Consider the following 13,461-nt stretch of genomic DNA (forward strand, 5'->3'; position numbering starts at 1 on the left):
TGCTGCCTGCGGGTGGACAGCATTGCTTTAGAACGTGTGTATTGATTATTACATCGTTTTAGTGTCTTAAAAAAGTGTGTATAGATCATTAGACCTTTTCAGTGTCTTTAGAAGGTGTGTATAGATTATTAGATTTTATCAGTGTCTTTACAAGGTGAGTACGTATTTTTAGATCTTTTCATTGTTGCTATATGGTGTGCATAGATTATCAGATCTTATGAGTATTTTTTAAAGGTGTGTACATGTTATTAGATCTTTTCAGTGTCTTTATAAGGTGTGTACATATTATTAGATCTTTTTAGTGTCTTTAGAAGGTGTCTATAGATTATTAGATCCTATCAGTGTTTCTAGAAGGTGTGTACAGATTATCAGATCTTTTCAGTGTCTTTGAAAGGTGTATTCATATTGTTAGATCTTTTCAGTGTCTTTCTAAGGTGTGTAAATATTATTAGATCCTATCAGTGTTTTTAGAAGGTGTGTACATCTTATTAGATCTTTTCAGTGTCTTTATAAGGTGTGTACATATTATTATATCTTTCAGTGTCTTTAAAAGGTGTATATAGATTATTAAATCTTATCAGTGTCTTTAGAAGGTGTGTATATATTATTAGATCATTTCAGTGTCTTTGAAAGGTGTGTACATATTGGATCTTTTCAGTGTCTTTATAAGGTGTGTATAGATTATTTGATCTTTTCAGTGTCTTTGAAAGGTGTGTACATATTATTAGATCTTTTCAGTGACTTTTTAAGGTGTGTACACAGTATTAGATCTTATGTCTTTATATAGTGTGCACATATTATTAGATATTTTCAATGTCTTTAGAAGGAGTCTAAAGATTATTTGATCTTTTCGGTGTCTTTATAAGGTGTGTACATATTATTAGATCCTATCAGTGTCTTTAGAAGGTGTGTATAGATTATTTGATCTTTTCACTGTCTTTATAAGGTTTATACATATTAGATCTTATCAGTGTCTTTACAAAGTGTGTACATATTATTAAATCTTTTCAGTGTCTTCATAAGGTGTGTATTGATTATTAGATCTTTTCAGTGTCTTTAGAAGGTGTGTATAGATTATTTGATCTTTTCACTGTCTTTATAAGGTTTTTACATATTATTAAATCTTTTCAGTGTCTTTAGAAGGTGTGTATATATTATTAGATATATGCAGTGTCTTTAAAAGGTGTGTATAGAGTATTAGATCTTTTCGGTTTCTTTAGAAGGCATCTATACATTTTAAAAATCTTTTTAGTGTCTTTATAAGGTGTGTACATATTATTAGATCTTGTTAGTGTCTTTAGAAGGTGAGTACAGATTATTAGATCTCATCAATGTCTTTAGAAGGTGTGTATAGATTATTGGATCTTTTCAGTGACTTTATAAGGTATGTACATATTATTAGATCCTTTCAGTGTCTGTATAAGGTGTGTACATATTATTAGATCATATCAGTGTCTTTAGAAGGTGTATACTTTGTTACATGTTGTCACAACCAGCGACGTGATGAGAAAATTCCATCGTATTTGGATATTAGCTTGAATTCGACTTTGTGATCAACTGTTCCTCACGGACAATGGTTGCACTACTACCATTAAGACTGTTTTGCTCAGGTTAGGTTATGATTCACGTGATGTGTATAATGGATACACCTTCCACATCAGGGCAGCTACCAGTGCTGCTAAGGCTGGAATTCCAGACCATCTAATCCAACCTTGGGTCAATGGTCCTCTAATGTATATGGTATTTATATTGAGGTGCACCCCGATAGAGTTAGCTTTGTGTAGAGGCAGATGTCACAGCATGTGCCTCATTTGTCAGCTGTGTAGAGGCAGATGTCACAGCATGTGCCTCATTTGTCAGCTCACATTTGTGTTGATCAATGCACTATTCCACTTACTTACCTGCTGATACCAACTTTCAATTTTGGAACACTTCAGATATGTTGTATAGCTGTACATGCCAATCATTTATTTTCTCATCCTAAGCTACAGTGTTATTTCAGATGTATCTTCAATTTGTTGACAAGTGACTTCCTAACTGGTTATCTAATACATGTATCTAGTATTTATACCTTTAGGCACATAAGGATAATCATGTGGTTTGAAACCTAGTTTATGCGTTTTCCACATTATTGGATTCAAAATCATTATCTTTATTTATCCTTACATTTCCTTAAACTGTGGGTCTTTGTTACAGTCACACTGTTTCATAATCACAGGGCTACCTTCACTTTGTTTGGGCCATTGCCAAGTTTCATGCATTCACAACTTTGCTTCTGACCCACAATTCGTGTCAGCACCTAAATGTACTCAACTATTATGCCCATATACTTCATACCCTCTTCCTATGGTGCATGTATGGAGTATCGGCTGATGTTTGTTATCATAGCAATCCTCAAGCTCAAACTTATCAACTTTTCATTATTAGTGTCCCTATATACCTCATATCAGCAGCTTGTGGCTCCACATACAGGTGTCGGACACTTTTCACGACCCTACAAACTCCCACAAAGTCTCTCTTCCGAGGTATTCTTACATAAACATTTCAGAGCAATGTGCTGTGACAGGGTATGCCCCATTATGCCAACGATTATTTATTTTTACAATAAAGTTTACACTGAACATATGTAGTGTGTATTATTTAAACTTAAATATCCATCCTATGTGATATTTCATTGTAAAAGGGGGATTGAAAAATCGGGGGAGGGGGGTGGCATTAATACCTTGAGTACAGTTTTGTCATAAAAATAAAATGCATTTTCGAGTCTGAAACTATTAGCAAGAGTAATAAGAAATTCACAGTAAATAACTACTCCATATTTGATAACCATCTTGTAGGCACTCACACATTAGTGATAAAGTTGCATCAAACACCTGTCATATAAATTAATAATCCTGTTAGACACTCAAACAGTAATGTGAAGGTGACATTAAACACCTGTCCCATAAAATAATAATCCTGCTAGACACACAGTAATGTGAATGTGACATTAAACACCTGTCCCATAAAGTATTAAGTATATGCAGTCACATTATATTAGTCTGAATGTTACATTAAACACCAGTACCATAAAGTAATAATCCTGTGTAGGCCTAATACAGTAGTCTGAATGTTACATTAAACACCTGTCCCATAAATTAATAAGCCTCTTAGACACTCGTCCAATAGTGTGAATGTGCGTTAAACACCTATCCCATAAACTAATAATTTTGAAAAGGCACTCATACAATAGTCTGAACGTCACATGAAACACCTGTCCCATAAATTAATAATCCTGTGTACACAGAAGTTTGAATGTTACATGCTCTTTCTATGTGATTGTAATCCTCAATTATTCAAGACTCATACTTTTAGGATTTGGGCAGCAATGGAGGGTCCTAAGCAGGTGCTATCGGGTCTTAGGCAGGTGGCAGTCAGATGTTTTTAATACATCTGCCTGAGCGATACAATTTCTAGTTTGTAATTCAGTGCTGACTTCGGTATTTCTACACATTTCCATAGCACTTTCTACTGCCTGGTTCTGCTTTCCAATTGTTCTGCTTTCAGGTTTCATGGGTGCACATGTGTTTAATGCTACAGAACAATAAACACCTGTCCCATAATTAATAAGTCTGTGTGGTCACTCATACAATAGTCTGAACATCACATTAAACACCTGTCCCAAAATTTAATAATCCTGTGTACACCTCATACAGTAGTCTGAATGTCACATTAAACACCTGCCTGTCCCATAAATTAATAATCCTCTAAGATGCTCAAACAAAAGTGTGAATATTACATTAAACACCTGTCCCAGAAACTAATAATTATGTGTAGGTACTCGTTCAATAGTCTGACTGGCACACTAAACACCTGTTCTTTAAAGTAATAATCCTGTGTATGTCACATTAAACACCTATCCCATAAACCAATAATCACTTATGTATGCACATATTAGAAATGGTTGACTCTGGAGAATGGACAATCTTTGATCAATGTACAAGACCTACTGATCCCAGAAGTTAATGGCTTCTTCCTTGCCCTATGAAGAAAACATTCATAAAATGTTGGTCAAGTACATGCTTCGCATGCTGCTATTATTTCAGTCAGCCACCTTGACCACCAACCTTCTGATTCTATAATTAATATGGTTCTTCCATTTCCCACATCCAAACCATCCTCAAGGTTGTAACTATATATAGTAGAGATCTTAAGTTGTTCTGTGGAAACCATTTTCCAGACTTCAGGCATGATGACCTTTGAACTATGACCTTTTCACCCAGAATTTGTTACTTTCGTCCTCATGCCAAGTGTTGTAGACCACTTGTCCTTCTGGAGGAACTGAATTGGTACTGGATATGTGTGTGTGCGTGATTTTTATTTTTTAACATAGCTTTTAACAATTTTTGCATGCTGCTATTATTATTTCAGTCAGCCATCTTGACCTCCGACCTTCTGATTCTAAACTTTATAGAATTCTTCCTTTTTCCACATGCAAGCCATCCTCAAGGTTGTAACTATATATGGCAGAGATCTTAAGTTGTTCTGAAGAACCATTTTCCAGACTTCAGTTATGATGACCTTTGAACTTTGACCTTTTCACCCATAATTTGTTTCTTTCTCCCTCATGCCAAGTGTTGTAGACAGCTTGCCATTCTGGAGGAACTGAAGATGGATAGATGGATGGATGTATGTATGTTTAAGGAGATAGGTATGTAGGTGGGTAAGTATGCATGCCAGGGATGCAAATTTAGTTTTTAACTCACTAGACCATGACAAGTTAGACCCAAGATTGTCAGGTCCACAAAAGCCAAGTACAAGTCTAGCAGCTATGTCTGACAAGTAAATATTTACTACAGTTTCTTAACATAAAAGAGAGACAAGCAAAAAGAAAACATGATTACAAGCTCAAAATGCAGACAACTACTTTACTGTTCATTGAATAATATAATTATCAATCTTGACATTTTAGAATTTTAAAATTACATAATCATGTCTTTGTATGACATATCACATGTGAAGCTATTTTTAGGGTAGGGTAATCACTCAATATTTGAAGTTCATGATCAGAATTAATTGACTGCTTAATAAGCTTAAAGCTGTAGAAGTTTATGATATTTGTTACATTTAAATATCAATAGAAGGTATGGTGAGAACAACACTGGAGGGTATAATCTTCAAGGTCAAGTGTAGGATCATGGCTAAGTATTTAACATTTGCAACACACTTTCCCGTTAGCGTCCTAACTCTTAAGTCATTTGAGATAAAGAGATGAATCTTCACCTAATTATGCACTATCACTAGATAATGTGTCGTACACCATAATATGGTTCCAAGATATGTCACACACTTTTCAATTATGTATAAGCAAACCAGGTTCACATCTAAGAGACAAATAGCTTTAAATTTATGGAGCAGAAACAAAAGAATGACAGATGGAAGGAGGGCTACTATGTCCCCAAAGTTTCTTGAACTCAGGAACGACAATAGTTATTGATGCAAAGAAACTTATTTGTCACGTAAGGACCAAAATACAGTTACAGTTCAATTTGGAAATGTGAAAACTGAACTTCAGTTTGGTTTGCTTAATATTCTGTTCTTTCATACCAAATGATTTGACATAATAAAGTACAAACAAGTTTTCCTTTAGTCTCCATCAGTTTTATGATACATGGACAGAGGGAATGGAACAGACACTTTCCATAAACATGCTATATGTGTACTCAAAAGAATGTGGTTTATACAAAACCAAATGCAATACTAAAATTTCAGTTTTGTATTAACAGACCTTGAACTCCTTTCCATCTTCATTGTACGACCTTGGCTTTGCAATTATGTTCAATTGTTCCATGATAAGCAACAGGTGATCCTTACTGTCATGGAAGTCTGGATTTTTCTCCTTCGTCCAGATGGCATCTAAAACGACAATCAGGAAATATATAATATTTACAGTCAAACTTCATTAACTCAACCAACAATCACTCAATTACAAGACATCACATCAAAGACTCACTTTGACCTGTGTAAAGGAGCCACAGATTCAAGCCAACATTTTGGACTGATATCAGAGTCTTTAAATTTCTCTCTGATGTGAAACTCATTTATGACTGAAAAGTACACTGAGTCTTTATCTACCAACCACACTGGCACGAGCACAAGACTTCAACCCATGTGCTCACATGCTAGACCTGTGCTCTATAGATAAAGGAAGGAAAGTAAGAGTGCTCATATGCTGGCCCGTTGAAGTGACTTTGCTTCACCCTTTTTTCCCTGACATTTGATCACCACTAAATTGTCCCACATTATCAGGACTTCACTAAATGAAGATGGTCCTGTCAAGGATGGAATGCTATGAGGCTTTTATTTCCAAGAATTTGATATGATGGGTTCACTTTTGTTGGGTTCACTTTTGTTGTGTCCACTTGCCACTGACCATCTTGAAATCTGGTAGAAATTGGGCTCTCTAACCTGATGAGCATGCCTCTGGGCAGCTTGTGACCTTTGGTTGTAAGACTTCAAAAGAAATCCACATTGTAAACCATTCTCTATCCTATAACTGAATTAGGACACGCCTGATTTTCACTGTAATCTTTCTCTGCTGATCTAATCAACAAGAAATGGGACACCCTGAGAAAAGTGCCAACTGCTTGATTTGCTGCCATATTGAAGAGACCATAGGGTTTTAAGAGCTCCCTCACCACAATATTGTTCAAGATGCTCTCTCTACTGATAGGACAATATTGTTGATTCATCTGGGAGGAAAACAGATTAGACTGATATTGGTGAGCAACTCCATACCAGATGAATGAAATGTTGTGAAGGAACAATTGCTGACTTGTCCACATTGATTATCCACCACAAAATTTATGTTGAATGGGACAGAGAAGGTTGTACAATCGTAAAATAAAAATTCAACTTACAAAATGTCAAGTTCCTTCAAGAAATGTAAAATACAAAACACATTACCGAATCATAAAGTTCTTTCAAATATTGAACACTGAAGTAACGATTGCATTTAGGTTGGAGATCAAAATAACTTATCATAAACTGCATCATGGTGAAGGGTTAATTGCAAGAAATACACTCAGTATGGTCTTCACCCTTTTAATATGCAAGACTGGGTTATGACAAATTCTTATTCTTGCAATAACTACTTTGTCTCTGTAGGAAGGTGGCTATTTGCCTAAGGAAGGTTTGACCACATAAAGCTTGTTTTTAACAGCATCATTCTATTATTCCTGCCACATTCTAAAGCAACAAGCATCCTATATACCAGGTTTTATGTTAGTGTATGATATATTAAAATCAGATGGTTGTACAGATAGGGCTATTTTAGCAGCGAGGTGTGCTTTTTCATTACCTTTATCACCGACATCATGGGGTAACCAAGATTATAATGCAATAGGTACGCATCTCTGTCTGTCTGATGATAATGTTGGTCAGTAGTAGGTTTCCCAACTTCTTATTATGTTCTGAATGAAGTAATGATAGCGAATTGGGAAAAATGATAGCATTCAAAATAAGTCTGCATTCAATATATTTTGAGGGCAAGTTATACTGCCCGGATTTATGCTGATAAGAGGGATGCCTCCCCTGATTTCCTCTAATTATGTCTGCAGGAACCTTTTCCTTCAAGCTGTTGATGAAATTTCTTGAGCAGTTCTTAAATTTGGAGAGAAGTTCCTTATAAGAGTTATGACAATTGAAGGAATCTAATTTTTCTCTTTCAGGATGTGTAAAGGAAGGCAGGGAGATGTTACAGAAAAAAACAACTTCTGGATTTTTGAATGGTCACATTTTGTGCTGTTAAGACATAAGATATTCTAATGCCAAGGTAGGTATGACATTTGGTTTATTTTCTTTCATATGTTTTGTATTTAGGTTGGAAAACATATGCAAAATCTGGGTTTAAATGTATGGTATACCTTACAGTTAATGTGTCACTGTGATGATGGGGGGTAACCCATTCACTTGAGCCAAAAGGTTTCATATGGGGGAGTCCTAAATGCCCACAGAGTGAGTCATATTACTTGATTGTGAATTGAATAGAGGATCTTGAAGTATTCTATTCTGGGTGAACGTAAACAATACAACCATAATCCAGCTTGATCTAAAAATGGATCTATTTAGGTTAAGAACAGCCTTTATGTCAGCACCACATACACTGGGTTAGACAATATCCCGAGTCTTGTTAATAATCTGCTGAAATTGTCTTCTAATTGTATGCAAGAGATAACATATTAGGAAATGATCAAAATATTGCTAGCAATCCACACTATGTACCAAATACTAATTAATGTTATTAATTTGTATGTTAAAGTGTGTAATAGATAAAATAATAACCGGGGCACATTCATCTCTTGCTTGAATATCTTAAAAGGTGTTGGTACCACCCACACCATGAAATTCCTTATTCGAAAAGATGTTTGACATAAAAGTGGGCGGATGACCTTTAATACACAGATCATGCAAGTCATTCACTATTCTGTACTAACGGTGATCAAATTATTGGACATTCTAAAGGAGAAATTCGGAAGGGTTCCAGAAGGTGCTTCAAAAATGATATTTCTTCAGCACCAGCAGCTATATTACAGGCCTTTTTTTACTGCATCCATAAGTTCCAAAATTGAAAAGGGATGATTATATTGTTCTGAATTATTTGATGTGAATTTTAAATGTTTCTTCTCTTTTTGACTTTCATGACTTTAAATCCTAATGAATATATATGATGATGAATTGTTAGAAAAGCTATCTGCAAGTACAGTTGCTATGTCATGATTGCAGTTGAATAATGTATTGTTATATCAGAAAGATTAAATTTGTTTCCTCTATCATTTATATCATCTAATGGTTTCTTAGGTCAATAGTGAAGCATAACTTCTGGCTTCTTTTAACGTTAGACAAGGACATAGCAATGGATTTGGTTGCAATATCAAGTAAAAGATGTAAAATGCTGAACAGGATGAACATTTAATAAGCTATATCTACTCAGTCAAGTTATGCAACTTTTATCACACCCAACTTGTTTGCCGTCATTAATTTCCACCATGGATTTGGGGCATTGATGGTAGAGCTAATGTTATTTAGATAGACTGGGAAGTGATCACAGCTGTGAAGGCCAACAATGACCTTCAAATTATAATCAAAATGAAAAGATGGGAAACAAATTCTCATATGCTTGTACTGAAATCCCAAAGTAGAACAAAGTGGCATAGGTAGCTATTGAAAGAGGTGGTCAAATTCACTTGGTTGTAATTTGGTACCTGGTGATATATACATGGAATAAAATTTCATCACTCTATGATGAGTATCACTTAAAATAGTGGTTTGTAAATGTACGGTCAAAGGAAGGGCATTAAGATAAGCACTGTTGTTCACAACAAATAAAGTTCCTCCTGACGCCTTGTCAGCATTTTCTGCAAAGCTGTTTCAAAAAGGGGTAATTTTAAGAGTCACCTTGAGAGCAGGTTGAGTTTTTATTCTGCATCCATGTTCTGAAAGTTGCTAAAAATATTAAGCAGATTCATAAGGTCATCAGACCCCTTGTGGTGCCCATTAGGGTTCCATTTCTTTTTGTTATCTGGTGATTGGTCATTGGGCCCTTAATGAATGCTGCCTGTGCAGAGGTTGTTTGTTTTTTCTCAGACCCATAGTGAGGAATATATGAGGACTTCTTCATCAGGTAGACTTCTCTGAGTGTGTGCACCCTTTGTTATCATTAGACTTGACTCTGTAACAGTTGAGGAAGATGGACCATACTGGGAGGCTATACATTCTACCATATTTCTAGCCTTTGGAAAATGGATACACTATATTTCACCCTTTGAATATTCTTCACCTTTTTCCAGGTGAGTCAAATGGAGTCAGTCTCCAGCCAATTTCTGCCAAATTTAATATGGTGGAGTTTTTATTCTGCATCCATGTCCTGAAAGTTGCTAATAATATTATGCAGGTTCATAAGGTCATCAGACCCCTTGTGCTGCCTGTTAGGGTTCCATTTCTTTTTGTTACCTGGTAATTTAGGCATTGGGGCATCGATGAATCCTGCCTGTGTAGAGACTGTGTTTTTTCTCAGGCCCATGATGAGGAATACTTGAAGATTCGGTTTCATCAGGTAGACTTTTTCTGAGTGTGTGCACCATTTGTTATGTTTAGACTTGTCTCTGCAACAGTTGAGGAAGACGTGCCATACTGGGAGGTTATGCATTCCACCATCTTTCTAGCCTCTGGAAAATAGATATTTGAGCTGTATTTCACCCTTTGAATATTCTTCTGTTTCCAGGTCAGTAAGATGGAGTCAGTGCCCAGCAAATTTCTGAAAAATTAAATAGGGTTTCGGTAAATGACAGTGACACATTGGTTCTTCAGGCCTTCAGTTATTTCTGTGTCATTGACTCCATCCAGGTTACGATGAGGCATCACACCTGTGCATGAGTTCGATGAGTTCAGTGAAGTGTGTGCAAAAGATACTACTGGAAGATCAAGTAAAGTCTCAATTTCCTGGATATTTTCATATTTTCAGTATGTGTTCATTGCTCACACTCTACAAGCAAACCTGATTTCACTTTGTCACTTTTTTTCTGTGTGCTGACTAACCCAAGAATAGTCTTTTCGACTGCAAATGGAGCTAGTGCAGCAAGCACTCTATATGCATATTCTGACTGAATCATAATGAAGCATGAACATGAATCCAAACTACTTGGTACATTGTCTGTGTTTGACAGTGGTTTGGATCTTTTCAGTCAATTTTTCTTTTGATATTTATTATGTTTTTGTTCAGCATGCTCACCTACCTGCAAGAGGACACTTATCTAGTGTCAGAGAAACACAAGTAATAGGACTTTAGAAATAGTACGATGTGCCAAGCAATTTATGACTTTGGATATGTGACTGACTGCATCCCAATCATGATTGTACTTGGTCTTCTCTACCAATTGGTACACCATGTGAGAGGCCAAATCCATGATGCAGTTTAACATGTGGAGTGGGAGTCATTCCTGCTTCCTCAATAAAACTGATAACGAGTCAGAGGAAAGGTGTAAACTTTACATGTCTTGTTCACTACTTCTGGATTGACCCTATCTTCTTACTCATGAGAACACCGTACTATGTCTTCTATTTAGTGCAGGCAAGGCACGATTCATAATGTCTACTGTCACCATAAAACATTTTGAAACATCTGCATTTTTTTTGCATTTAAAATCCGTTTTGTCACAGAATATGTCCAAATATTATGATAAAAACATATCAGGTGTAAATACAAAGTGATGAATGTATGTGTCCATCAGAGGTCCTATATAAACAATAGTTGGCAACTTAGCAAGAACAGAACAAAACAGTAATTAAAAATATACTGACAATATCTTATAAGTATATCATAATAATGAGATAATGCGTGTGAATAGTGGAACTTATGAACAAGAACAGCTCTACTGTGGTGCATAGCAGGTAATATTATGTTACTGATATAAAGAAATTTCAAATGAAGTAGTGACAAATTTATTTGCACAAAATATCTGAAATATTGCCAAAAATACAAAACATGAAGTCTGCATTATATGTAATGATTGTTTGACTTACTGTGCCCCAAAAAGACTTTTGGAGTTAAAACTAATGATATATCCTATAAGGAACATAGCCAAGTGGGGAAGGGAAAGTAATATGCAAGAGTCACTTCCTATTGTTTATATGAGGTAATATCATTTTTTAAGTCGATGGGAGGGGCTTAATTCTGGTAAAAGCAGAAGTAGTTTTTAATGTTAATATGATTGGTTACATTATTTGATGGATAAATCGTAAAATGCTAAGTTTTTGCAAATAGTAAATTTCTATTAGTGTGTGTTAAATAAAATATATTTGTCAAAATCAGTTTAGATAAAGTTTAGAGTGAAAGTAATATTTTACAAAATAGTTCAAACAAAATTAAAAATTTACAAACCAATTAATTCCTGAGAAAGCTTTCCCTTCATCTTAAATTCAATCCACTTGTCTGAGACAGCTTTGTTGTTTCACAGGATGAACATGTCATCAGCAGTGATGAGTGATTTAAGGGCATCAATCAACCACTTTGGGTCCAATATAATCTTGTCCCTCAGTACATCCATGCTGTAGATGGGAGGTAAAGATTATGCAACAAAATAATCTATATACAGCACCTGGTTCTGAAATGTATCTACAACTGTTTCTGTTGCTGATATATATATTTTGATCATAACTAAATCACTAACAACTCATCAATTGGACCTTAGTAGACAGGGATCTTGATGTTTTGTATCACATAATAAGAGGTCAACTGCATATTCCAAGTAAATATTTATACTACAGTCCAACATAAGTATGTATATGTGTATCTGTATGTATGCAAATAACTCCCAACAATACAGAGCTAAATTAAAGGCAGGAAACTGATAAAGTCAGAAATACTCAAAATCCTAAGGAAAATAAACCTTTATAGCAGATAATAAAGAGGTTTTCATGCAAGATGAACAAAAAAGAAAGGATTCTTTACAAAGCAAATAAACAAATTGTTAAGCGTGTGCATTCACGAACTACATTGATAAAATGTATTTTATATAAACAACATTGTTTCCATGATTTCCTCTGATAGCATATTTATCAAAACATTTAAGCTGAAAAACATTAGTCCAATGACATGGCATGCACTGTGGTCAATGTTCGCCAATTTTGGTGCGTGTGTGTCATTTGGATTTTTAACGTAGCTTTAACAATTTTTCAGTCATATCGTTACAATGTCTGCAGTGTGGCAGTTTACATGGATGTTTAGCACTGGGGATTCAAGCTGCAGACATGTAGCACGATGACCCACCCAGTCACATTATCCTGACACCAGGCTGACCAGTCATAACACTAGGCTCATAATGCTGAAAACCAAGCAAGGCAGCTGTTTTGTATGACTCGGCCGGGGATCAAACCCATGACCTCTCGCATCTGAGGCATACGCTCTAACCACTAGGCCACTGAGCGGTCCCTTTCTGATGTAAGCAAGTGTAAGATATGTGTGTCAAAACCTCATGCAACATTAGGTCTAATTGCGTGCTGAATTTGCAAAAAAAGTGTTAAAGGCTGCATTGGGAATATTTCTATTTTCACAAGTCAATAACTTGCAAAGTGTTCCAGTAATACATTTCATCACAATTTAGAAGTGTTATTGTATTTAACAGCATCAGTCTTCCAGTAATAGATTTAATGCCAATATAGAAAGCGAATTGTTGTTATGTAATAGTCTGCAGTGTTCTACTAATACATTCCATGAACATGTGTAATAGATGTGTGTTGTATTTAATAGTATGCAGTGTTCCACTAATACATTTCACGTCAATGTAGACATGGCTTTGTATTTAACAGAATGCAGTGTTCCACTAATACATTTCATGTCAATGTAGACATGGCTTTGTATTTAATAATATGCAGTGTTCCACTAATACATTTCATGACAATGTAGACGTGGCTTTGTATTTAATA

General features: G+C 35.4%; 1 protein-coding gene across 1 annotated transcript in view; it reads right to left on the minus strand.

Moving 5' to 3' along the window:
* Positions 1-13,461, minus strand: part of LOC149787258 (uncharacterized) — a 98,515-nt gene that overhangs the window by 2,408 nt on the left and 82,646 nt on the right. Inside the window, exons 11-14 of the mRNA XM_089976079.1 lie at positions 11,992-12,084; positions 10,897-10,993; positions 9,991-10,198; positions 5,768-5,895 (exon numbers count right to left, since the gene is read on the minus strand). Coding sequence (XP_089832205.1) covers positions 5,768-5,895; positions 9,991-10,198; positions 10,897-10,993; positions 11,992-12,084 — 526 coding nt within the window. The remainder of the gene's footprint in view (positions 1-5,767; positions 5,896-9,990; positions 10,199-10,896; positions 10,994-11,991; positions 12,085-13,461) is intronic.

Source organism: Sinohyriopsis cumingii, chromosome 12, assembly GCF_028554795.1.
Source record: "Sinohyriopsis cumingii isolate HCF-2022 chromosome 12, ASM2855479v2, whole genome shotgun sequence".
Classification (NCBI taxonomy): domain Eukaryota; kingdom Metazoa; phylum Mollusca; class Bivalvia; order Unionida; family Unionidae; genus Sinohyriopsis; species Sinohyriopsis cumingii.